Source organism: Passer montanus, unplaced genomic scaffold (genome assembly GCF_014805655.1).
Source record: "Passer montanus isolate IOZ18808 unplaced genomic scaffold, ASM1480565v1 scaffold51, whole genome shotgun sequence".
NCBI classification, from domain to species: Eukaryota; Metazoa; Chordata; class Aves; order Passeriformes; family Passeridae; genus Passer; species Passer montanus.
In genome coordinates this window covers 5788500-5815877 of record NW_024370041.1, presented here as the reverse complement: position 1 = coordinate 5815877, position 27378 = coordinate 5788500, and the positions used below count along the sequence as shown (strand labels likewise).

General features: G+C 40.8%; 1 protein-coding gene across 2 annotated transcripts in view; it reads right to left on the bottom strand.

Moving 5' to 3' along the window:
* HGFAC (HGF activator) overlaps positions 1–26198 on the bottom strand; it is a 40633-nt gene extending 14435 nt beyond the window's left edge. For both annotated transcript variants that reach the window (XM_039723932.1, XM_039723933.1), the window contains exons 1-8: positions 26030–26198; positions 24431–24485; positions 22498–22594; positions 17417–17490; positions 16436–16459; positions 12651–12773; positions 11866–11997; positions 10396–10506 (exon numbers count right to left, since the gene is read on the bottom strand). In XM_039723932.1, coding sequence (XP_039579866.1) covers positions 10396–10506; positions 11866–11997; positions 12651–12773; positions 16436–16459; positions 17417–17490; positions 22498–22594; positions 24431–24485; positions 26030–26095 — 682 coding nt within the window. In that variant the 5' untranslated portion in view covers positions 26096–26198. The remainder of the gene's footprint in view (positions 1–10395; positions 10507–11865; positions 11998–12650; positions 12774–16435; positions 16460–17416; positions 17491–22497; positions 22595–24430; positions 24486–26029) is intronic.
* Between the last annotated feature and the right edge of the window lie 1180 nt (positions 26199–27378).

Here is a 27378-nt window from a genome sequence, read left to right as displayed (position 1 = left end):
ACCCTCTGAGGATAATCCATCACACAACACAGTGCAGACAGCTATTGCCAAAGACCTGTTTATTTTGACAGAATAAGGTGACACATGAACCAGGGCACATAACCAGGTCTGAAATAATGAACCACAGTACTGAACTGCCGCTGTTAATTACCCTGCCAAGTCATCAGTGCAGTGACAGACCTCAAAACCACAAGCAAGCATATGGCATAAATCTGGGAGATGAAAGTCAAGAAGTTTGGTGGAAGAACACTAGTTAGTGTGGAAACACTTAGCTAAATCCACTTTCTGGATTGTCCTGGCAGGCACTTCTGACATGCTGAGATCACATTTTCTCCCACCTGCAACCTGAATCAAATTCCCTTTATTCAATGACTATAAAAATAAAATTAAATCAAACTCATATTTGAAAAACCATAATCTAAGACCTCACAGAAAATAACTTGTCTATCATTTGTACTGTTAGCAAGGGTAACCATGTCTTAGCAAACCTGCCATTTAGTTTTTGAGCAAGTTGCAAGTTACACTGCTCTGTTTGCCTGAAACAGTGTCATGAAAACACCACAATCATGCTGTATGCTGTTTTTTCATTTATGCAGGGAAGTACCAGGTGCTGTGTCTACTTGTGCTGTATTTATTGCATTCAGAAACAATTTAGAGTGGCTACTTTTATGAGAATGAAACAAGGAATTGTATTTCAGTACATACCCAGGGCCATATTCTGCAATACCTGTGGTTTAGATGTCTTGCAGATGGTGTTTACAATTTGTGCTTATCCTTGTCAGGCTTAAAATCCAACATATCTCTGTTTCATCAGGTCTGCCAGTCATTGCTAAAGCTGCCAGCATATTTTAACTGGAAGAATTTGGCCTCTTTCTATATCATCCCTCACGTTCTCCTTCTGTAGCTAAGAAGTTTAGATTACATCTTCCACTTGTTGAGGGGAACAGTAGTATCTCTCAAGAAGTTTTTTATTTCGTTTTTTTTTATGAGGAGAATTTTGGACACGCATAACTTGAGTTAATTTGCTATCTTGTAGAAAGGCTTCTGAGGTGAAACATTAACATTCATAGTAGCTTTCTTTTGGTCCAGAAATTTTTATGTGACTGGTTGGCAGCAGCACCATGGTATCCACTAAGGCCATGAGAAGTACATGCAATGCTTTATGTATTTTATCACCTATAATTCAGGAAAAATAGTTTTAAAAAATATCTCTGTAATTACTGCAGTCATATAGACCTTTTTGCCTCTAATTCTCTTTTTTTGAACTGTTACAGCACTGAAAAACTCTCTTTTTCCCTCTCTGTCAGAAAAAGTGTGTAGGTGGTCTGCTTTCAGGAGTTCTTAATGGATTGCTCTGACTGGGAAGTGTTCAGTCCCAAATCCACATAGCTTCCACAATGTCTCATAACTCTGAAACATATTTATTTTCTCATGTGAAAGAAAGTCATGGAGGATGTAATATGTGCTTTCTTGTTCATTCACTTCCCTGTACTACCACCAATCACTGCTAAGAGTAGAAATGGCCTAAATTTTCAGATTATGACAGTTTTGATGCAAATGCAGATTCAACTTACTCTGCAGTCCTATGCCACTATCATCCCTGTTAGCTCCTTTTCAGAAAAAATATTATTAAAATTATTAAAAATTTCTTGTTGTGTTTCATTTTTTCAATCCAAGGTAATTCAATAACTCATGTGTTAAGATTTTGTATTTTATAAGCAAGTCACAGCAAATCTCTGCCTTTTCCAATAAAACAGTTTTGGGTCTTAAAATTAAGCAAGCTGAAATAGCAGTTATCCAACCAGTTGTAATTGCTAACTTTCTGAAAGCATTTCACAAGATTTTTTTGTCTCCATATCTTGTTCCAAGTCCTGTACTTACATATCTGAACATTTTTAGGAGTTTCTTTTGAAAGTCTCTCTGCAGAAAACAATGAGTCTTTTACATTTTCTTTTCCTCAAAACACCTCACCATCAATTTTCCTGATGCTTTTGAGCTTGGAATGCATTTTCTTTTCCAGATACATATAAGCCATTTCATTCTATTTATAAAAATATGTTTTTCCACCAATGGTTCTGATTCTGGGACAGGATGGTTTAAAGTAACCCTTTCATTCAGCAATGCTTTGATTTATCCCTTACCAATGTGTAATGCTTTTATGAAATACAATGTTGGATTTTTTATATTTTTTTTGTACTGCTCTATATAAGCTGATGGCAGGAACAGAGAGGAAGGAAGAGGAAAAGGACATATCCAACCTAAACCTCCCCTGACTCAGCTTGATGCTGTTTCTTTGAGATGAACAGCTCTAAACAATGATGTTTTATGCCTCTGCATTAATTTGTTGCTTACACAACCTCAGCATTACAGGATGTGTTGCCCTTCAAGCCCTCCTTTACAAGGGTATAAGCCAAGTTTCCTTTCTACATGAGTTCAGACTCATGGGCTGCCTGCAGAAAGGTTTGTCTTTTCTTCATTCAGCCAGAAGTTCCCTGATCTCCCTTCCTGGGTAGCTGTGAGATGTCCTCAGAGATGGAAGGTGTGAAAGCCTTTGATTCCAGGGGGCTGCATTTCCCCTGCTGCACAGGCAGACCATGACTACTCTGGGCTGGCAGTAAATGTGTGAGAGAAAGGAGTCTGGTACTCATGGGGATTGCTCTTACAGGCATCTCATTCCATCAAATTATGCACTGAAACACAGCACACACAGACACACACACCCTGCCAGGTGTTCTGAGAGCAACAAGGCAAATATTCCTGTGCTAAATGAAACAAACACCTTGAAGAGAGCTTTGAAAGGCATCCACGTGAACCCAGTACTGCTTCCAAAGAAAGATCTGACTTATCTTCCAGTGTGTCCCTGTGCCACCAAAAATGTCTGTCAATATCTAGGGAGCAGACTCCATTGAAGAAACCAGTTACCATTTTTTCCACTCATTAATGATAAGAATGTGAAGTCTGATGACATGAGGTAGAGGATTGCATGGCAGCAGCACCAGGACTGGACTGTTCCTGGCTTGAAGAAAATTGCTTCACATTTTCCTGCCTGTCTGTGAATGTGAGCAGCAGTAGCACCCACTATGGCTTTCAGAGTTTAGAAGTTAATAAACACATACCACAAGTGAATCTGTGCATCTGTGCATCTGTATTTCAATGTAATTCAATCATACTGTTATAATACTTACCTAGATTTTCATATTTCTGTTTGGGGTCATGAACAGCAGATTACACATATATCTAATAACTGATTCAAATAATTGTGCAACTTTCTAGTTTGTTGAATAGCAGTAAAACCTCTGAACTCACAGTACCCAACACTGCAATGAATGCCTGCTGAAACTGCAGCCTCATTATGACACAACCAATCTGAGCTAAAAGCTAGGCAGAAATGTGGAAAACTGGCATCTTTTTGTAATCAATAAATCTAGCAGAAAATTAACATGTCAAACAAGGATGGATTTAAGACTGTGGGGGGGAAAAAAGTGATTTACATGCACAAAAACTCTTAAAGTTGTATCCTGACATAAGGATGGCACACTGCATTTACTGAAACTAGACTTATTTTTCAATGTTTCTTCTTTAAAGTGTCCTCATACCTTCATACTTGCCAATGCTTAGATCATGAGGTAAAATTGAAGAGATTTATATCTGTTATAAAAGCTAATGTACAAAGCCACCTTCTGAATAAGCTGGATTCTTTAATACAAAAGTTTAAATCCAGAAACCTATAAACTCTGCCAGTACTTTCTTATAGCTTAGAAAAGTAATATCCTAGATAAGAGGAAGGAGTGGCTCTTTTTCCATTTCATTTTTCTATTTATTATCTTCAATTCTAGCCCAATAGTTACGATTTACAGAGTCATAAATGCAATCCAATAGGTAGGTATGTAAAGATAATAGGAGCAATATATTTAGGAAAAAGGCTGTCAAGAGCTAGGGGAAAGAAATTCTAGCAACAAGAAGCCAATATCAGTGCTATATTACTTTGACAGTTGCACAGACTACCATACAGGATTTTCAAGAATATCTGAATGCCTAATTCATAGTGAAAGCTTTCATTCTTTTCAATATACCTGTAGTCCTGATGTGCTTAGAGAATGAGCCAAAATGACTCTCTGGGCAGGAAAAGGAGCAAACTGTGTAACAGTAAATGATGGTCAGCAGAGGAGCAGCTGCTCTGTGGAGAGATTTGAATGAGAGGTGGGGATCTCTTGAGCCCCCAAATTATCCAGAGTGGGCTGAGAGGAGAAAGCAGGAGCTGGGAGAAGCAAACAATACAGTAATCCAATGAGCTGCATCACATCTTCCACAGCTTCCCTTCAACCACCTTCCTGACAATTACACAGGACAACAGATTTCATGGATTAAGAGATGTCAGTCCCCTTGGACTTTAGGAGAAGATGTGCCCTCTGTAGCATAATGAACTGAAACCACTGTCACGTCTCAAATAAATCAAAAATAGGATTAAAAACACCCAAATGGTTTTCAATTAACCAGCACCCAGTAACACTTCTGCCAAGTCAGGCACTCTCACAAGACTAAGGATTAAGGAGCTGCTCCATATTAGCAGCTTCTAATATTAGTCATATTAGTTTATACTAGGATTACAACAAAGACTTGTCATCTAGAAAGGTAACACTGTAGGAAGAGAGAGCAAAACACAGAAAGCTTAGTGTCCACCAGCATCTGGAAAATGCATATCTATGTAAAAATAAAGATGTCATTTGTGGATCTTGAAACCTACTCCTATCTCTGACCAGAGAAATTTTTTCCTCTTCTTTGGTATCTGCCTTATCTCCCAATCCTTACATAGGTAGTTCTTGCTGCATGCCATGCTGCTACCAGCACAGCTCATTAGCTCTCCTCTCCAGCCCACATTTGCCAAGGTGTCAAACATAAATTACTAATCCATAACCTCCATGCAAACAGTACTTCCTTCTTCGTTTTTGTTTTTCTCTGTATTAGACAAAAGCTTTGTTGTGGTCCTAAAATTATAAAGAAGTCTGGGAGATAAGAAGAGTCTGTCTATCATTGTTCACATCTGCCACCTCCATAAATGACATGGAATGTTGTTTTGAAAGCCACAGCTGTCTCTGCTCTCCTGCTCACCATCCCCTAGAGTGGCACTGTGTCAGTGCAATGAATCACAGGTGGGCACTTAGTGGGCAATGCCATGCTCACCCATTTCTTCATCTTCCAGTGCCTCCTATATTGTTCATTGCAGGCAACACACTACTGGGCATAGTTTTTAACCATGTAACTCTAGCATTGTAGAATTTTCTTTTAATTCAAAGTCTGATAAAAGTCCAACCCACCATTATTATTTCTGCAGTGGTGCTCTAAGCTTTCTCTTCATTATCCTTGCATTATTAACCCATGCCTTCCCCTCATTCAAATTCCATGGTGACCTACAAAACTTGTCCTGTGAAAATACCATAATCATCTCTCCAAGCCAAATTGATACATAGTGTTGCTTTTTTATCTGCTGTGCCTTCTATTTTCCCACAACTGTGAAAAAATAATTACTTTATTCTTTTCCAGCCAAGTTTCATTACTAAGGCCAGTGCTTCACTTGCAAGCAACAAGCATCTTCTCAGTCTCACTTAGAAACCCTTTTGAAGTCTTACTTACAGACCTCCTTGTCCAAGTGCAGTGGGGGACTGACTGACCAGTTAAAAGCCCATTTATCATTGTCAGACAAGTGACCTTGTTATTATACTTCACCCTTTTCCCCTCTGCATTTCTAGAAAGTAAAAAATTAAATACTAATCCAAAAGCATTTTAGTACAGGGTAAATATAAACCAGAAAGTTAAACTTCATTATGCCTTCTTCAGAAAATAAAAAATATTTAAAACTTTCCTTCCAGCCTCCAGAGCTGAATTTCCTTTACTGAAGTAGCTTTTTTAGTAGAAAACTGCCAACACAGTTTCAGTAAATGAACCACTAAAAAGGTGGGTTTGCTGTCATTTTTTGCTAATTCTATTACCTCAAACTCCTCCAGTTTAACCCCTAAAGATGTGGCCAAGAAGAGGTTTTTTTTCCTGTATGTCATTATATATTCAGCTATTCTATCATCTTCCTTTTCTGAAAATCCTCAGCCTGCTTCTGACATGCACCACATCTCCTTACATAACCAAAAACCTTCCACAATTAGCATTCCAACTCATGCTTTCTTTAAAGATATGGTACCCCTCTAATTCCATTATCCATGGCCTAATGAGCTAAATACCCCAAACACTACAAAGCAGAGTTTTCAAAAATACCTTCTTCACATTTCATCATGACCAAAATATTATCAAAACCATTATGACTACCTAAACCTTAATCCAAAGAAAACTCAAAATGTTTAATCCTCTGTGCACTGCTCCCAATGCACTCAAATCCAGTGCAACCCACAACCACAGTGAGCAAATGCTTCAGGAAAAGACTTGGTGACTAAATAACAGAATAAATATACCCCACTAACATATCAGAATATAAATAAAGCATAAATAAGAATACATCAGGAATAAATTTAAAATACAAGTAAGTACCCCAAATTTACTAACAACTGACATCCAACCAACAGTAACAAAGCTGTGGTAAGAAAAACAAAGTGCTTTTACATGGAAATCTGGCAAAATATATATTTATTTCCATTCACATTCCATTCAACTAAAGCAAAAACTGTGAATGCAATGGTGGGGCTTCAACCACAGAAACTTAAAGGCACTAACCCCCTGAAAAAAAATTCTACATCTCCTTTCTTTATGCTTTAACCTCCTTTAACTTCTCCCTAAATGCATATTATAATGAATTATCTGTCCTCTGCCCAGAGAGCCTCTCCTCTGTCTTTAGCTGTGTATCCAACATCTCCACCATAGCTCCTATCGGTTCAAAGAAACATCAAATGTCAAAGAAATTTTACAATTACATATATATAAATGTTTGTCATCAATTATCACCTCCAGTGAAGCTAAATATTTATGAAGTTAATTATCTACCAAATAAATTCGCTCTCCATTTTCTCTGCCAAGCTGGGCTAGAGATAAAATATTCCACTCACATCTTTCTCAGGTTTCACGTCTTGGCCACATTTACCACTGCTAAAGTCGCTGGATTTGGGCCCTTTTGATAACTTTCTGTGTTCAATGAGACAATTGCTACACATGACTGGACAATTGATTCTGAATCTTCACCTAGAGCCTGGATTCAGAGCTGTCCCAGCAAGAGCTGTTTCCAAAGAGAATGCAACTACTCTTTTAGCACAAAATCCTTATTTCTGAAAATAAGTGCATATTTAAGGGTAATTAGTATGAATTGAACTTAATTAAACATGGGTCCTTGAACAATTTTAAACAGCATCTCTTTGGGGAGAGATTTGTTGATGATGCATCTAATTTCTTTCAAAATTAAACTTCACTGAAATCCTATGCATATAAACTGTCTCAGAGCACTTTTTAAATGGCAGGTCTTTCTTTAGTACTGCAAGTTTCTTCTTTAAGAAAATAATGTATTACCACAAAGAATAGAAATCTATATTAAAAACTGTCTTTTGTATATCAATTTCCATTGTGATGGATATCTCCTCTGTTACTTTTATCATCTCTCTTTTTTTTTAAGTCAGCTCATAATTTTCCAGTAGCTATATGGTCATTTATGATAATGGCCAAGAAATATATGTATATATACACTCACATACACACACACACACACACACACACACACACATATATAATGATTGTTTGCAAGAGAATTTTAAGATCAAAGATGAGTTTTGAGTACTGGCAGGGACACTGTAGTCCAAAAAGTAATGGACAGATAAATAGGTATCTTTAAAATCACAAAAGTTATGATTATTCTGTTACTCATTGTTCAAATGGGAAGAATAAAATTACCAGGCAGTAGGTTTTTTGTTAAAAATAGAAAATACTTCTTTTCATCACATCTATTTATATTCAGGGACATCTTGACATGGAATGCTGTGAAAGGGAAAAGCATAAAGGAGCACTAAAGAGTTTAGAAAAATACATGGAAAACAGGTAAAAGTCTGACAGATATGATGGTTCAAGCATCTGCTAAGTAAGTCCTCAAGTAAGAGAAGTGTTTTCAGTACTTTTTTCCTGTTTTTGCTCCTCATTCTACTGTACCAATGCTTGAGGCACAGCAGTACTTAGGCTTGTGATCTGCTGGATGAAGGATGGTACTTCATTTATTAATATTTTTGAGTATAATTTTAAGATAAATTTGCTGGTTTTCCATTAGACACATATGAAGGCTGGTTATTCTTTGTGTAAGGCAAGGGCAGAGGATACCTCAAACACATGACAGCTCAATAACAGCCTGGGAGACTTCCTGTTTATTAAATTTATTAAATTTATTGATTTCTCTTTTTAAAAAAATCTAAGAAGATATTTTTACATCACACCTTGGCTTTAAGGTTGCCTCTTTAACTGATAATTCAGAATAAAGTACAGTTTGGACAGGAAATACTGTTACACTTTCTCTGAATCAAGCACTAGAGCCACCAGCATTCCACCTAAAGGGTAACCTCACAAGTACATCCTGTTAGACAAGGAAACTATACAAGACAGTAAAAAGGAAACAAAGAAAAAAAGCCATTTCTGTTCGCTGCATCAAAGAAAAAATTAATCCAACAAATACTTAAAAATCATTTCTGAGTGCTCTGAGAATACAAGGCTGTAGCACTTTCACCAGAATGCCATTGCCCTGCTGTGATGACAGTACCAGGTCTATAGACCTGAAGACTCATTTATTTGCGTTAATTTAGAATTACTAAATCTTGACAAAGAGTTTTTCTTTTTTAAGACTCTTTGCAAGGCCCTGACACACAAACACAATCCTTCAGCTCCCATTCTGTGTAGGGGTGTTAGGCAGCTGAGTGCAGATGGATTGTAAGCATCCAAAGCCACTTGTTTAGCAAATCAAATGTTTGCTTTATTATTTTCAAGTAATCAAAGAGCACCTGCTTATTTCTAGTTCTAAGTTAGTCAGAAACCGGTATGACAGCTGTAACTCTGCCATCCTGATATTTATGATCCAGGCCCTGCTGGGTGGATGTCTCTGTGCACCATTGCTGCTTGGGGCAGGGGAAGCTGCTAATAAAACAGGAATAGGAAAAGCAGTTTAATGTGAAAATGAGCTGCCCCGAGCTCCAGGTCACACGTGTGCTGTGCAGTCCCTCACCCAGATCCCTGCAGCAGCATTCCCAAAGCCTGGAACAATCTCTCCAGGGTAACTAAAGGACAGAACAATTGAGCTAACATAGCACTCCTTATGAAGGACTTGAAAGAGTCACAAACCCATTTCTCATGGTTCATCAGGTCCCTGGTGAGGGAATGTTCAGGATCAGCTCATACACTGTCCAATTTACCCACTCACTCCTGCTATTTGCCATTCCAGCTGTACTGCTGGTCTCCCAGAAGGATTATTTTTTCCCCAGCTAGAATAGTTGGCTACCCCATTTGTTAACTATCAGAGTAACAAAGAGTGTAAGATATAAATTGCTGTGATCATTAATGGGTTTTTGTACCCCACCACCCATTCAGATTAAGAAAGTGCCCACCAGAGCTATTGGGAGCCATGTTCTCAGTTTTGATGAGCCATGGGATTTATGCACTCAGAAAGACACAGCAGTGAATTGATGGGGTCACAGGATGGTGTGGCTGAAAGTCTATTAAAATTTATGCTTAAAATGTGCATTTATTTTAAAAGTAGACACTGGCATATCTTGCAGATACAGCATGCAAGCAAGATTTAACCCCTGCAGGGATAAATGTGAAGCCTTCTGGAGGAAACTTGTATTAAAACTATGTAGCATTTAAAATGCAAAACAGGACTTACACATAGATACCAAAAAGCAGATTTCTCTGCCCTGACCAACCAGAGAAGGGAAGGGGTTTTGTACAACCTGTACTGGGCTAAACATGCTATTAACTTAAAGTGCACAGTAACCCAAAGGGTGGGCATTTTCTTTGTCCCACAGTCATTTAGTGCTACCAAAAAATGGCTGCTAGATTTTGTCAGATGTAAATCCCAGCTCTATAAGGGGATGTGTGGATCTGTAGGGAGACAGTAGCTCTAGAGTAACTCTGTGACTGATTCCGCAAAATGGAAGCATGCACTTATTTTATAGGCATGTGTAATTGGATTTAAATTTCTGTTTGGTTTTCTATAAAGTGAAGGGCATGAAAAAAATATTTTTAGAACCAGAGTGTCAGTGGTGAAGTGTGTGTTATGTTTTACACTGGAGGAATACATTAAACCCTTCTATGTGACTCTCCATTTGGTACCAGAAATGTTCTCAAAGACTGAATACAACAGAGGCAAACACACCAGCCTTACAAACAGATGAAAACTCCTAATTCTGGTTGCCTGTAGGCTTTTGTACTTACCAATATTGCAATACTTCCCTGCATAATTTTCTTTGCAATCACATACTATTTTCCCAGTGGAGGCAACCATCTTGCACTCTCCACCATTCATGCAAGGATCATGAACACAACCTACAAGAAAACACAACCAATGATCAAGCCAAAGGTACAAATTATTCAAGAGAATCAGTCCATTTTAACTTACTCTAGGGCATCTCCTCTGTGCATATGCATTTGGGGGAAGTTTTTATTCTTTGTTTATGTCAGACCTACACTTATGATAAATTAAAGAAAAGGCAACTCGATTGATTTCTGCCCACTAAGGTCTGTCTCAATGTTTTCACTGCTATTGGATAATGTCAGCTACAGAAAGATATTATCCATGAACAATAGGTAAAATGGGGGTGGTGATTATTATTACTAGTGGAGATGGTATTAACATTTCTTCTTCTACGGAGTGTTCTGCAGTTCCAGACTTACCACTGAGCTCTATCAGAATTTATTATAACATATCTAGTAGGGAGCTCAGTTAAATATTTAAGATCTGTAATTGGGAAGTATTCAGTCCTGTCAAATTTCCCAACTCTCACAATGGACTCTCAATGTCCTAGAGAGCCACTGACTCTCCACACTTTAACTTCCAGTTACATAAGGTGGGAATAAAGCACGTACATATTTCAAAGGGTTTTTAGGAAACTAATTTGTACTGTGTCTTACTTGTGAATCTGAGCAGGGTAAAAGTTATCCAGACTGAGTAACAGAATAGCCACAGAAGAGCACATGTGTAGGTGAGGCACATGGTTTGCTTCCCAACATCCCTCCTCCAAATGAAAGGTGCTGTGCTGGCTCTTCAGATGGGTGACAACCCAAAGGGCATATCCTGTGCTGGCTGGCCAGGGTGTTGGGTTCCTGGCAGCCTCTTAAAAAAGGAGGAGGGTTCATAATGTAAGCATCACCCCTGCCAGGAATGGGCCAAAAATCACAGGGCCTCTGGAGCCAATGCAGGCCTTATGGGATCTTTGAGGCGAGTAAAATTTACATGCTGGTAATTCAAGAGTGGGATGGACTTGGGAAGAAACACAGAGGTGAAACAACAATATGAAGTGATTGTTGGTGTGCAGGGTGTGCCTCTCAGGCAAGTTATAGTTTTGGAGAAAAAATGTTACCACTTCTACTATATAACCTGTATATTCTTACCTGCTGCATGTCAGGGTTCCATCCCTCTCTAAGAAAACACTGTGTGTCCCTAAAATTCCTCATAATGCATATAGTTGCTTCTTCGAATGAGGATGGACACATTGAAGGGATTTCCTGGGTCAGTGTAACGGCTCACTCTTGGAAAGGAAAGCTAAAATATTCTCTTTCAGAGAGGGTACATGAGCTGCAAGGGCAGCATTAGGGTGGGCAACACCACTCAAGCTTTGATACCCTCACTGTCCTTCATCCACACTCCATGCAGACCTCCAGCTGTGGTACAAAACAGTGCCTTACTTTGGTGTTCCACACGCGCACACTCCATCTGGCCGTGCACACACGTGCACTGCTCCACTGCTCCTTGTTGGACTCTTGACCATCTCATACCCACATCAAAGAATTCGTAGAGGCTGTTGTCAAAACATTTCTCTGAAATGAAGTTTTACAAACAACACAAGCTTTCAGATGTTATTTCTTGCAATAAATGGCACCAAATCTCTACTATCATTCCCTGCTCATCCCTTTTTTTCCTGTTGAGCAGATCCATGTTTGTTGGCAGTTCTTCTCAAGCTAGGCAGCCTCCACAGTGTGGAGGCACTGAGCCAGTAGAGCAGCAGCTCCAGGAACCTCAGGACAGAGGTGGCTTTCCCCTAAAGCCCTGTAGGGTAGGCAGGACAGCATCACTGTACCCAGCATGTGCTTGTACTTAAGGGATAAGGCATCACCTGAAATTGTGCTGCTTTTTCACATCTCTGTGCATTGCCTACCAGATATTATATTAATTTCCAAACATGTAAGGGATATTTAAATCTTTAAAACAGCAAAGGAAGGGGAAGAGGCTTTTTGTGTTTCCCATGCTCAGAGCATACTTGGATTTATAATTGCACAGTCAAGCTATTTTCAGTTGTCCTGTCAGGAATGGATTGTCTGTCATAACCATTTGGAAATCCACCTACACAAACATTCATGCTGCAGTGGTCTCTCCCATCACAACAGCACTACCTTTTCATTAAGCAAACATTAATGAGCTCTACTTACTATTCATATTTCGTGTTGCAACACTCATGGTAGAAGATACTTACTCAGCTGACAGTCCTCGCCTGTGAATTCCTCAGGACAGGTACAGTGGTACATCCTGTGGCTGTGAGTGAGAGAACAGCTCCCTCCATTCTGGCAGGGGTTGTCTGCACAGTGATCTGGAGGGGCTACATAAGAAGTTGTTGTTAATAAGTATGATATAAGTCGTGCTTTGTCCTTTTGGCTCCATGAACCATTTTGGTTCAACATTCAGTGGGTTTAATACCATCTACTAATGTAAAACTAAGTTTGTCAGACCAATTGTGGGGTTGTTTCCAGCTGTAAAACAGCTGGAAACTTATTTATCCAGCTTTTAAAAACCATGTGGTAGATCACTGAGCTGAGCCTTCACCCCCCAGACTAAGCTGTCTGAAGGGGGTAGGTCCAGGCACACCTGGAGTCCCCAGAGCTGGCTCTGTGGTGAGGAAAAGACGGGACAGGTGCCCACAAGATGGAGCTGTGCCTTTACAGTGGGGAGGGAGGAAGGCTGCAGCGCTGCCCGGCCCCTGCCCTGCAGCCTTTGCATCGCGACACCACCACCGGGACCGCGCATCTCTTCTAAACTGAGAGCACAAACTCCGACACGCATCTCTTTCAAACCGCACAAAGGACAACCCCCGACAGAAGAATTTGCTATGGGATTTTGGATTATGTCTAAAACTAATGGACAGCTGGAACCAAGGGAAAAATTATAAAGCAAACCACAAAGCACATTGTCCTGGGGTGATGTTATGATGCTTGTATCCCCATTTTTACATCCAAGTAAATCACACCAAGAAAGTCGAAAACTGGACCAGTCCAGAATATCTCCATTTACTGGGGAATTTTCTGAATGATGGGAAAACGTGGTGGGAGAGGAGATAGATGCCAGGACAACTCATGCAATAGAAGCTTTACTTGGCAATGTGCAATGTAAGAGTAGTAAGAGTCTTGCTGGTCAGGCAGTGTTTCTGATTTCAGGCAGTGCCAAGGGATGTATATCCCCTGAAGTTAACCAACAGCATGTTTACACCTACTCCAGAGCTGGCCCAACAGCTTGTCTGCATTCAGATCTTCCTTTTTAATGCTAGTCAAACTCTGCTACACCATCTCCACGGTTGCTCAATCCAGGTGTGTCCTGAGCATGAGATGCAACACAGAGAGGCACAGGTACACAAGAACAGGGCTGAGGTGAAGCACAAAGGCTGCATCCTGAAGTTTGCTACAGCAGGGTAAATCTGAGGTTCCCCTGCAGGATCAAAATATTTACTCCAGAAGAGAGTGATGTAATTCCTATCAGATAGCAGGTCTTATTCACTGGTAGTTTCCATCCAGGATAACATCAAGGGAAAGCAAGTGAAGTCAGTGACATTCTTACTCTTCCTGCTGTTGATAGTTATGAAACTTCTAATGCTGTAATGTTTCCTCAAAGGAAAATTGTGTATTTCCTATTCCCACTACATCCAAACCATGACCTGATCTCCAAGCCATCCTCTGCTGAAACAAATGTTCAAGAAATTTTTTTGTACCCTTGTTAAATCTGCAAAAAACACTTCCACTCATTTCTTTCTTTCTCAATCTGTTTCTCACTATATCCCACCCACCACTCCAGTCTGACCTTCCAGGCATGTTCTGTGTTGCTCCACATCTTTCCTGGAGTCCAGGAACAACTTCTGTTCATAAGCAGATGGACACATCTCAGTTCCCAGTGGGGAATCCTGCCCACAGTTAACTATCCATTAACTGGGGAGTGCCAAGTCCACGCTTTCTCAGCACTGTCTAAAGCACCCTCATGGATAAAACACTCCATGCTTGCTGGCTCTCATCTTGACTGCAGCTTCACCTCTCTGAGTCTCTGCTGATTGAGCAGTAGCCTTGTCTCACCTTTCTGCCCATACTTCCCAACAAAAACTTTCTGTTTATGCCACCTACCTTCCTCAGAGCTCCTCCTGGGATGATGCTTCTTCCTCTTGCCTGCACAGCCCACACCACTGTACTACTTCTTTCCACATCAGTCCAGAGGGATCTTAAAAATATTGTCTGGCAATTTTCTCTCCCATGTTTGGGTCTCCCTGGGGTTTTGGCCACTTGTCCAAGATTTCCAGACATTCAGAGAAGTAGTCCTATCAGACTGCCCGAAATCTGGAAATGCCACCTATAGGAGCATTTCACATTGATGGATATTTGTACATCCATGGGAGCTATGCCTGCACAGCCCAGCTGGCCCACGTGTGTGCAGTACCAAGAGCAGAAACTTCCTACCCAGGCTTCACTTCATCCTAGAGCTAAAGGCCTCTTGGTTAAACTTCCCCTTGAATTTGGCAGATGTATTTTTCTGAATCAAAGCTTCCAGTGCTTGCTTAACATTGATTTCTAAGCACCTCCAATGTTTTGAGTTTGACTTCCCACAAACATGATATTCTTGGCCTGGAGAGAGCTTGTGCTTCAACCTTTGCTCTAAAGAAGCTCCTTCTCCATGCCAATGGATACACTGCTCACCAGCCTTTTATGGCCAAAGGATACTCTTTCCCTGAAATTCCATTTTCCTTGTTTTTCAAGAAAAAACACCCAAAGATTTAATACTTCAGTGGATTTTTTTAAAAAAGGTATTATTTTACACATTTTAAAGATCAGCAGTGTTCAGTTTGACTGCTTATTTCTTCCACAGCAGGGAAACTTTCCTTCTTTTGCTTCAAATTCCCTTCATCCTTTATGTTACTTTTCCTTTCAACCTCATCACAGGCCTGTTCACTTTAAGGTATGGTTAAAGATCTGTTAAATATTTCCCAAATCCAAAAACTGTGCTTGTTGCTTTAAAAAAACGTAAGTAGAGTTATGTTTATAAATGAAATAACAGCCAAAAACCTTTTATTTCTTTTTTCAAATTCTAAAAGCTTCCAGAAATAAAGGGGTTATGTTTTATTTTGCAACAGCTAGTGGTGAACCCTTTCAGCTACCCCATCCTTTTCTCCCTTTCCTTTCTTTTTTTTTTTTTTAATTTTTAATTTTAAGCTCTGGGAAGCCACTGATGAATAACTAAGTGCAGCACTCATAACTCATAAGTCTTGTAAGCATGAACTGCCCATAAAGTCTATGTTCATGTCTGGCACACTTGCATTACAAAGTTGATGCTTGCTTTGGGGCTGGGTCACTGGCCTCTGATCTACTGTTAATCTGTTTTAAAGCCAGGCTGGAAAATAATTTTAACTAGTTATGTTTAAAAAGGTGATGCTGTGCACTGCTTAATTTTAGACTGTCAGTGTGATTCAGCTAATTTGGCTTTTCAAGTGCTCTGGTAGATTGCAATCAGTTTGGCAATAAGACTCCTGACACTGTGGAGAACTCCTTGAAAGGGGTTGGTGGAAAAAGCCCTTCATTTGAAAGTGGGAAGTGAATATCTGAGGCTTCTGGTCATATCCTGCAGACTAAATATGTCTCATTTGAAAATAGTGAGAGGGCAAAAAGAGGAACATCAACAGAATTAGACACAGATCCAAAAAAAGCCTCAGGGGCATCAAGCTGGACCAGTTCAGTACCTGAATTTTCAAGCTGGTCTGTGCCTATATGAAATGAGAATTAAAAAAAAAAATAAATATGTATATACATCCATGTATATATACAAATATATACAGACACACACACACACACACATATATATATATATATATTCTTTATAAAATGGCATTCCCCAGCATCCAGCTCACAGAGCCCTCATTTGAAAATAGTGAGAGGGCAAAAAGAGGAACATCAACAGAATTAGACACAGATCCAAAAAAAGCCTCAGGGGCATCAAGCTGGACCAGTTCAGTACCTGAATTTTCAAGCTGGTCTGTGCCTGTATGAAATGAGAATTAAAAAAAAAAATAAATATGTATATACATCCATGTATATATACAAATATATACAGACACACGCACACACACACACACATATATATATATATATATATTCTTTATAAAATGGCATTCCCCAGCATCCAGCTCACAGAGCCAGGAATACAGAGATAAGCAAGGCCAGTCACTGAGGGACTGCTGAGGACAGGGATGCATATTCCCAGGTTAACTTTCACCCAGGGTGTCAATTAAAGTGACTTTATATATAAAGGTGACTTTGCCACAGAGCTTGACTTCCCCTTTTGGACAGACTTTCGCAATGAGGTAATTGCAGCACTGGAGTGTGGTGACCACATGAAGCCACAGAGCTGTTCAGCCAAGTAATCCTTTCATTATCCCTCAGGACTCCTACAATGAACATGTCTAGCCTCTTGTCTTCTCTGACACAGCCCAAAGCTCAAGGAAGTCTGGGTTTGAGATTTGCTCTTTCCCTTGAGATCTCAAGAAAGGAAAGCTGGAAGTGATGGCTGTATGTTATAGAGGGTGTCAAATGTTTCTGTGCCTTCTAAAAAAATTAACTGGTCAAACAGACAGAAAATGCAGCTGTGTAAATTAAGGGAAAGCTGAAAGGCACATCCAAGCCATGAGGGAGGAGAAGATGATCACCTTTGTGTTTGGCTCCAGCAGGAGTTTAGATTTCCATGCTGGCATTACCATAATTTCTCTCCATGGCTTCGAGTGAGTCAACACAGAGTGAATTAAAGACTGTGTGATATTCACAGTCTAATGCTATGGCTGTGCAGCGTCACAAAGAGATTATGGAAACATAATCTGATGTGAAGGCTTGCTTCAAAATAAGTACACAAGTAAAAGTTGCACTGAAGGCACTGTCCCTCCTTCCTGCAGGTGGCAAAGTAGGGGCCAGGTACCTGGAGCAACTCAGCCACGGCTTGCCTTACCTGAGTGGTCTCTGGGCAACAAATCACAGTGTCCCCACCTCCTGTCCCGGTCAAAGTTATGTGTTGTTGAACACCTGAAAAGAATCAAAGGTGCAGCTTAGTGCATCTTTAAATAACCTGGATGTCTGCACTGAAACTGCAGGGCCTTCACACTCTGGCAACCTGGAAATTCATGCTTGGTTTTTTTTCTAATTAGCATCAGTTTCGTTCAAATTCTCTTAAGAGCAGAGGAAAAATATCCTTTCTTTTGTTAAAGTTGCTGTGCTCCACTTGTCTCATATTAAAAACAAATTAAAAATAAGATGCAAATGCAGGACCTAGGATTTTCAATAAATCCGTCAGAAAAACCCAACATTCTTCCTGTTTCTGGGATTAGAAAATGAAAGACAGAAATAAAAACCAAAACCAAAGCAAATAAATTGTGTCTTCTTTACTTATTACAAAACAAGCAAAACAGGACCCAGGCCATTTTTGATGCCTGACATTACTGTAATAATCTGTGGAGGCAGCAGACTGTCCACAAAGGGACTTTTCCCTGACTTTCAGTGACAAGCATATTTCACCCTTTTCAGACTCAGTTCCTTTAAAGCATTCTTATTTTGGAGCTTGCAAGATGAAATGAGGAAATAACTGACTGGTGGTGATTTCCATTTTTATTTTCCAGATAAAACCTCTCCTTTTTTTGAGAGCAGGGGACTCAGTCCTGCACACCCTGACTGGTGGTCTGTTATGTCAGTCTGCTGTCTCAGGCTCAGAGCAATCCAAGGGACATGGAGCTGCTATTCCTCTTTTGCAGGAGTAGATTTGGAGGCTTCCCTGAGGACACACAAGGAGCACATGACTGAACTGAGGCTGCACCTTGGAGGTCCATGCCACCAAAACATCCTCCCTAGCCAGTTATAATGCAGAATAATAGATATCAGCTACATGACATTAGAGGACACTGGAGTTTGTTTAATGTGCCTGATGATCTATTTCCATTATGCCTGGTTTTATCATTCCTTGAGCAGCTGTGTGATCAAATTTTTCACCCTAGGATGTCACAAGTTAGGTTGAAATTTTATTGTGGCACATGTCTACATTTTAACTGCCCTATTTTCCTTTTTAATTAGATGCTATATGGTATTTAAAATGCATAATTCCTATGGAGCATCTGAATAGGCCACATATATTGATGGTGACCTCAATTATATAAGGTGCACTAAAAGAGGTGCTTGGTAGTCTGGTGCAAATTAATGTGGCACATACTTAAAGGGGCTGCTCTCTCACAGGAATTAAGCCTGATGCAACTGCTGGGAGCTGATGGAAATTCCTCAAAGATCCTTCAGCTGGAAGTGGATTGTGCTCTTCTTTAAAGGGTGGTCAAGCGTGCACAAGCATGAAGGTGAGAAATGAGTTAAAAGTGTCCTCAGAAGTGCTGGTGTCACTGCCCAGCAGCAGCCAAGTTCTAAGCAAAGTGGAATCTCAAATGTTTCATCTTAAAAAATCTTTTGATGTCAGAGACTCTGACAGAGGCTTCTTCTACCAGCTCTCCACAAACCACTGGTCCTCCCCTTGATGCTCTCGACAGCCAGTCCTTCCTTATTGCCTTGCAGTGACTGCAGTGAGATTGATCCTCCCTTGTGATGCCAAGCTGCCTCCTCAGTGCCAAGCTTCTTGCACAGTGACGTAATCCTTTTATATTTCCCACCACAGATCTCACTCTCTGTGAGAATCTCAGCTCATCCTCAAAGCCATTTCACTTGTCTCCCTCTTTTTCTTTTAAAAATTGGGATTTTGTCTGATTGGAGGCTTACCAAAAATGAAATGGTGACATTTCAGTCTTCTGGAATGTTGCCTCCAGCAGCCAAACCAACCCAGTGGCCTTATTATATCTTCATGCTATTTGCAAATGCACCCACACTCAAAATTTATGGGATAGCAAATATCTTTACATCAGCTTGTCATATAAAATTGCTAATATGAAAGTGAAAACATATGGACAGAGATACTGAATTAATGATATCAGAAAAGTCCACAACAAGGAATTGATTTAAATAACATTTTAAATCCATAGATGGTAAACAGCATGGGAATGGACAAACAAAAGATGAGGCCTAACTGGCAGGCAGGATCAATGAAAGTAGGCTGGTTTTCCCACCAGGAGCATAGGGAGCACTAACAATAGGATGTTTGGAGAACAAGCAAAGCCTCAGACCCGAGGCAGACAAGTGTAAGGAAAGAGCTTTGCCATCACACCTGGTGCTGTCACTATGTTTGAGACTTGGAGGCTCCCAGAGACTTTATTGGGTGTTGTCCTGACCATGAGACACAGCCAGACTTTGCCTGACAACACCAGACCAACCACTACCAGCTCCAGGAAAATTCAGAGCCTGATGTTTGACATCTCCAGCTCAGCCTACGGGTACTTCTCCTTTCTAGGAATGTCATAAACTCCCCATCCTGTAATCCAGCTGGCCAAAAAGCTGTCCTCTACAGTGTTTTCAGTCTGTGGCCAACATATCAAAAGTTATCTTCTTGTTTCCAAGGAAGATGATAAGATCACGTCCTTCCTCCACAGACCTAAGCTCACCCTGGCACAGGGGCCCTGCCCATCCAGAACTCAAGCACAGGATAAGGCTTCTGCAGGGCATGAGCCAACACCTTCCCATTTATAGCCAAAATCTCAGGCCAGGTCTGCTCCTGCCATTCCTCTGGGACACAGGGACAGGGCTGGCAGCTTCCCTGCAGCCACAGCTTGGTCCAGTTCAGACCACCCTCCTCTTTTGCTCTCACCATTGTTCACTGCACCCCCATTCTCTCTGTCCCTACACTCCTTTGTCTTTCTGGAGGTACCAGTGAAACTCAGTAGCAATTCCAGCTATTTTTTTTTCTCCTCAGCACAAAAGGAAAATTTACAGTATATCTTTAGCAAGATATCATGTAAGACTTGGTAATAGGCCACTAAATGGAAATTTATCTGTGAAAACAGATTATAATTAAGGGGAAAAGCAATACAGAATGCTGTTAAAGGAAGTCTGTTATTTAAATAGTGCAATTATTTTGTCTTCTTTCCTGTATTTTCAATAAATATTTATAAACATACAGCTTGTTTGTTGCTCTCAAAGTAGGGAGAGCTTTCTGTGGCCAGGAGCAGATTTATGCTGCAACACAGTGTCTGTATCATATGCAGTGTGAGAAAACATAAATCTCAAGCCAATTTGGGTGGGGTTTAGCCTGCACTGTAAAGTCCTGACTGCAGTCCTGACCCAAAGTATGACTTAAGGACTAAGGACATGAGCTTAAACACATAAGTCAGTACTCTCCTGGTCAGGTTTCCTGGAATTTATCCCTGAAAAATCAGCTTGGACCCAGCCTCCCATCATCTCTTCCTAGCAGCTTGCAGGAGACAGGAGCAGGAAGGGCACCAGCCTTGCCCTCACCTGGAGCCTACCAGGTCCCCTGGGATCAGTTACTCAGTGCAAGTCCAGCCTGGGTTGGTGCCAAGTCACACAGAAAGTGCACAGAGCAGGTTTCCCAACTGCTACTCAGGGCTCTTTTCCTGGCATCTCTGTGCCTGAAGTCACACATTAAGTTGCTTTTAGCTTATTAGTGATGAGCAAACACTGGTCAGAAGGTCACCCATAGGGTGAAATGATCTGTCAAATCCAAATAACTCCAGCTGTCCTCCTCCTTGTCTCCCTGCTTGTAAATGGCTTTTAAAAAGTCAGAAGCATAAGAGCGAGTTGTTCAAGGTCAGCTCTAAAGTGTGCTCTAACCTTGGACCCCATCCATCGACAGGTTTTTCCATTTCTGTGGCCTAACTGGCTAAAAACAAATACACAGTGTCATGTATTAACAGGATCCCTCTTAAGCATTGCATGAAATTAAGTGGGTACTAAGGTCAAACTCTTTGTGGCTAAAGTTCATCAAAGACAGGATTCAAATTGGTAAATTATTCCAGTTCCCTTTCTTTACTTAAGATAGTCTCAAATTCTTGTTTCCTGGAGGCTTTTATTAGCTGGGTTGTATCAGTGGATATTGGGGAAATTCTGAAGTGGTTTCCTAGCCTGAAGCTTGGTGTCTATTTGTTTTGTGTTGTTTACATTACACCAGCACTTACACTTGAAACAGATGTGTCATCAGAAAGACACCAACAGATCATGAAAAAATTAGACAGTTCAGTATAAAAAATGAGAGTTCTACCCTGCCTGGGCAAGTAAAACAAACTCTAAAATATTATCTCTGCCCTGAAAATAGGCAAGTGTTTGCCTTTCACATGGCTCATCTGGGCATAATTTTCACATTACTGGTACCCATATATTCTCTGCTTTGTTGCCTTTGATTTTAGTTAATATATGCCCATCATATGAGTTTGTCTGCAAAGTTTATCTTTTTTATTCAGTGCTTTAATTTAGTAGGGTTCCCACCTGATTGCTCCTACCCCAAAAATGGATCATGAATACTTCTAACAGCTTCTGCAAAAGTAAAAGAGTAACCTTTGCCCAAAAGAAGGCAAATTGGCCTTAAACATACTAATAGAATAAATCATTAACCAACAAACAGGAGTAATACCTCTCTTCTTAGTACTGCACTGTCCAAAGGGGTTCTGGTGCCAATCTGGATAGAAATTAGAGACATGGGGGTGGGGAGAAAACAACTTTCCTCAAAAATCAGATGGTCTCTGCTGCAGTACAAGCACAGCCTGCACAAATCAAATAGTCCCCTAACCAAGTGTCCCCTCCTGCAGGTGTCTGTGTCTGTCCTTTCTCCCCCAGCAGAGGGTCTCTCCAGGGTCATTCTATCAGTCCTGCTTTTTCTGTACAAGCTCTTATCACTCATGTAAATCGCAGTTCCAATAGGCAGGGCAGCAGGGAAACATTTCTGCAGTTCCTGAGCCTCCTGTGGCCATGGAAACCCAGAGCCAGGGCTCCCTTCCCCCTGAGCACATCCTGACCCGAGGGCCACGGCCACCAGCAGCAGAACTGCACCTTGGGCACAACATCCAGCTCATGGTAATGACTCCAAAAGCAAGATTAAAGCACTAAAAGAATGACATTTCATTTGAATGCTGTTTTCATTTATGAGCAATGTCAACTCACCATTTCTTTCTGGAAAATAAATTGGATAAACACGTGTGATAAAACCTTCCGCCAAACCGGAAAGGAAATTTGCATAAATGTCCATCCTCTGTAAACACTGAAATACAAGCATAAAAAACTCATAATGCAGCTGAAAACCAACCCACAAATTATATTATATACTATTATATGAAATTATGAAGATAGGTATCTGCAAATTTTTCAGCTGTAATCTGGACTCTGTGTCTCTGCAATGTCTAGTGCATAAGAAGAAGCTTAAAATCTTACATAATGACAGAATCAACAAAGATTAATGGACTCTGCAATGGAACAAAGATCTCAGATCATTTCAGGTCAAAATATACTGCCATTTCTGGTACAGCAAATGCCAATTATATTCATTAATTGCAATTATAATTTCTAATTATATAGTATTGTAATTTCATATTAAAAGAATTTCTGAAGTTTTATCCTTTCAGGCTCTATATCACATTGTAATATCTGTTTAAAATAATTAAGGAACCAGACAGTACAAACTGAAATAGAAACAGTCAGGAGGAAGAAGGTTTAAAGGTTGGGGGTAGAGAGAGAATTTTGATCATAACACCTTCCCTTTGGGATAAGCAGATTCCTTACTAGTGGGGAGAAACTGATGGGACCAGTGTCTAAAAAGGGCAAGTTTTATATTTGCCACATCAGCGATGGCAGTCTAAGGAAGGGTGGTGGGAGTTTAAGGAAGGCTAGTGGGAGTCTATCAGGAAAAAATTCTTCAAGATGAGTCTTGATAATGAGAGAGGCTGAAGACAAAAAAGACAATGAAAAACTGTCAGAGCTTATTTAACCATTAAACTAAAAGTAATCTGTTTTGAAATCCCAAAGTCTGAATGGGGAGCCAACCACAGCCGTAAAAGAGAAATGGGGCATTCAACCAAGCTGGCAGCACAGCACATTTCCATTTCTCAGAGACAATGTGTGACTGCTCCTTGTACTGAGCTTACCCCCTCCATGATGGCTGGGGCTCCTGCACATCTTACAATATCTGTTAACTCCCATGAGCCCAGACACCTCAAAGAGCTGCTGAGGTCAGTTATTGGCATTACAGAAAAAATAACTTAGCCCTATGGTCCAACCCCCTCTTAATCATTTAGGGTTGTGGTCACTCCATCTGCCCTAACTGCCTCCTTCTCTATCAATGTGAAATAGCCACTGCCATTCCCTCTGCCATCCCCTTGTCAACCCCAGTTTTCATTCTCTGAACTAATTAAGCAAATGTTCCAATATCAGCTTTCTCTGTCTGATACCTCCCAGTACAAACAGGCAGGAGAGTTGTGAAAATACATCCCCCTTCAGAAGATATATTGCATCCCAAAGGCCACTGAAGACTGTTATAACCTATAAAGCCCAATGGCCCAATGCATGTAATCTTCAACAACAAAAGCACAGGACAATAAAAGCTTCAAAAATGGAAACTGCAGTACTCTCCCACAGCCAGGATGCCTGATCATTGGGGTGCCACTAGAACAAATGCAGCCCAGAAAGCTACATGGAATTCAAACCCTTCTCCCAAAGAGAGATCAAGGGCCAGGGTAGAAACGGAACTTGTACAAACAAAGAGTTAATGTGCTTGAAAGTTACAGGGCAGCTGCAGCTCTGATTAAAGGTTGTTGCACATCTTCAGCCACACCACCTTGTGAAATAATATAAAGTCATGCCAGCTCAGACAACCAAAATCCCATCAGCACCTTCCCATTAATCTGCACCTGAAGGAAAATTACCTGAGATTCCTGAGCTAATCTCAAATTCCCCTTTAAACAGAAATTAATATTGGCATAACCCTTCTATAATCCTTATTCATGTTGAAACAAAGACAGGCTTCCTACCAGCTTGCACAGCATGGATACAGACAGGCAGACCATTCTTACTGTCATGAAACCTATTGGATTTGTCTTGGTACCTTGTGGGCGAGTGAACCCATGCCTTGAGCCTCTTCCTGCCTCAGATTTGTAGTGCTACAAAGAGAAAAAGAGAATGTGGATTGGAGACACAAATTCACTCTGGGAACCATACTACTGGTAAAAATCTACTTTCCAGGCTGCCCTGAACTTGTGTTTTCTCCCAATGCTTCTGAGAAAATCTTATTATTTGTTTTTGATTTTTGGTGGGGCACAGTCTGGTGAAAGAGAATAGATACATGTTGACTCTCAAAAATGCCAGCTAAATTAGGGAAACCCAGCACAACACAACAAAGGCCAAAGCTCTGCTCCATTTTATCTTTCTATTGCCAAGGGACACATCTCCTATTTCTCTCAGCAGGAAGAATACATGCATTCTGGGGCTGGTTCACAGTTACAAATAATATCCCAACATTTGCCTTTTCCTGCTACTTAACTGTATCCCCCCAGGGCATTAGTTACAAAAGCAACTTCTAACTGTATTTGGGTTTGCCAATCAGCACGTAAAGAACACTAGGCTGAGCTGATTTTAAGCCACAGGAAATAATAAAAAGAGAATACACATAAAAGTGCCACGGCCACCAAAGGTGCTGGAATTGAACTATAGCAAAAAAAATATCACAGAAGCAGTCAAAGAAGCACACATCATGAACATAGAACTGGACAGGGAACATAAAAAATGAGGGCTAAGTAAAAGATGTTGCTAAGATACATAGGGAAGGCTTGAAAAGTTCTGAGGAAATAAAAGTTTTTTCCCTCTACACAAACTCTGCCACCACCAAGCAAGGGCTCCAGCCAGGGATGATCTTTACCATGAACATGAGCATTCCTCTCTGCTCCCTCATGTAATGTCTGAGGACAAACTTTTGTAATTCGTTGATATAATTAGGATTATAACACCATCTAAGTATATCTGAGCTAGTTTTTACCCAGCTAGAGAAATAAGGCTGATCTTAAGGCCACAATGCTGAGCATAAGGCAGCAGTGAATTAACTACCCTGCTAGTCCATGGTAGATACCAGGCTGTGGTGGGGTTTAAGCAAACTGGCAAATTCAGACCATCACAGCCTGCTCAGCAGTGCTTCAGGTGCTTGGCAGACATACCCCCCCAAAAAGACACAGGACACATGATGCAAAAACACTGAGGGGCTTGGCATGGAAACAAGGAGAAGGCTGAAAAGAAGATAGCCAGCTAAGCTGGCCTGTTCAGTTACCAGGCAGCAGTAGTGTCTGGCAGTGGAGCACTCTCCCTCCATGCTACTGCAGGTACCTGCTTGTGTCAACACATTTTTGAGATACATTTTTAAAGGATTTCCATTTTTGTGGTTCTTCCTCCCTTCCCATTCCCCCTCCATAGCAAGGCATGGATGTAAGCAAATGCTTCAAACAGAGAAAGGTGTAGTAGCAGCTATCCCAAAGTGCCCCCACTAAGTGAGCACTGCTGTCAGCCTTCTGAACAAAAGGCTAATCCCTTTTGTTCCCTTTGAATCTCCCTTTCTCTGGGTCTGTTCAGTGGCTTCACTCATCCAACCCCAAGGCAGCCTGGTCCTGCCAGGTATCCCACAGCTGATCCATCATTCAGAAAGAGAAGAATCACTTACCATCCTTGCACAGCCACTGCTCAGACTCAGAGCCAAGACAACAGTGAGAGGAGCACAGACTTTCATCCTTGCTCTCCTCTCATGAAGGTTTTGCCTGGCAGAGGAAAACTTCCAGGTCTGGGCTGAAGCAGGAGGGTGAATCAGGAACAAGCTTTCACAAGGGACTGTGATTTACTTGACTTTAAGGTATTTTAGCTTTCTAAGTAAGCGGAGCTGTTATCGTTGTTAATCATTAATGACTTTGTGAGTAGAAGGGAATGCCCCATGGGGAGAGACTCTCCCTCAACCACTAGGAGTGAAGAGTTTACAAAGTGCCTGACCCTTGGAGATGGTCCCTGGTGTAATCAGCAAGCACTGAAGGGCAACTCCAGAGAAGCTGATCCAATGTTGCTTGTAGCTAGAGCTGATTTATCATCTGGATATTTCCCTTCTCCTTCTCTTCAGGAGCTAATTAAAAGCATGGTAAAGCAACAACAAGGAGCTCCAAGCAAGCCTGCTCAGGAGATGGCATCACATTGCAAAATATGGACCAGATCAATGCCAACACCAAGGATTACTCATTAACAGATGGTTACCTGCCCAGCTGAGACTTGGAACAGCAGCCATCCAGCAACAGACTGGGAAAGTTAAAACGAAAGAAAATACATATTACTCTGATAACACATTTTGTGTACCAAAAAGCTCCCTTCTGCCACCAGCTGAGCAAAGCCATCTCTGTCTTGTGAGTGTCTGTCTGAGCTGCACTGCAGAATCATTTCTCCTACAGATGCAGAGGGTATTGCTAAAACTGAAATTGCACCAGAGCAGTGTATTTCAGCCCCACCTTGCCCCACAACCAAAATCCACAGGTTTGGCTGGTACAACAGTGTCTGTGCTCGAGGCTTTTGCCATGTCCTGTCAATCAGGGACCACACCTCCTCACACCCAAAATCCCCAGAGCCACAGCAACAGAAAGAATACCACAGTCCTTACTTAAGTTGTGTGCTGCCCTTTGAAGTTTCACCAGCACAGCTATGGAAGGGATATGATTATTTTTTAATTTTTTTGACCCAATAAAGCCATGAGAGTAGGGCCCAGTGTTGAAGCAGAGCTATCCCTGCACAATTTTGACATAGGGTTTATCATGGTGCAGGGAATTGACACACTGCTCTTTCATCACAGTAATAACTCCAGTTAATTCAACTAGGCCTATATAGGTTTATTTACTAAACTTTGCTACTGTGAGCAAGGCTTGGAACAGCAGGAAGCAGGCAAAGCTGGAATTTCCTTCCCAAGATCTAGCAAACAGGCAGAAGAAAAATCTTTGCCTCTGTGCAAAGAATTTCTGAGAAATTCTTTTCCATGTTTGC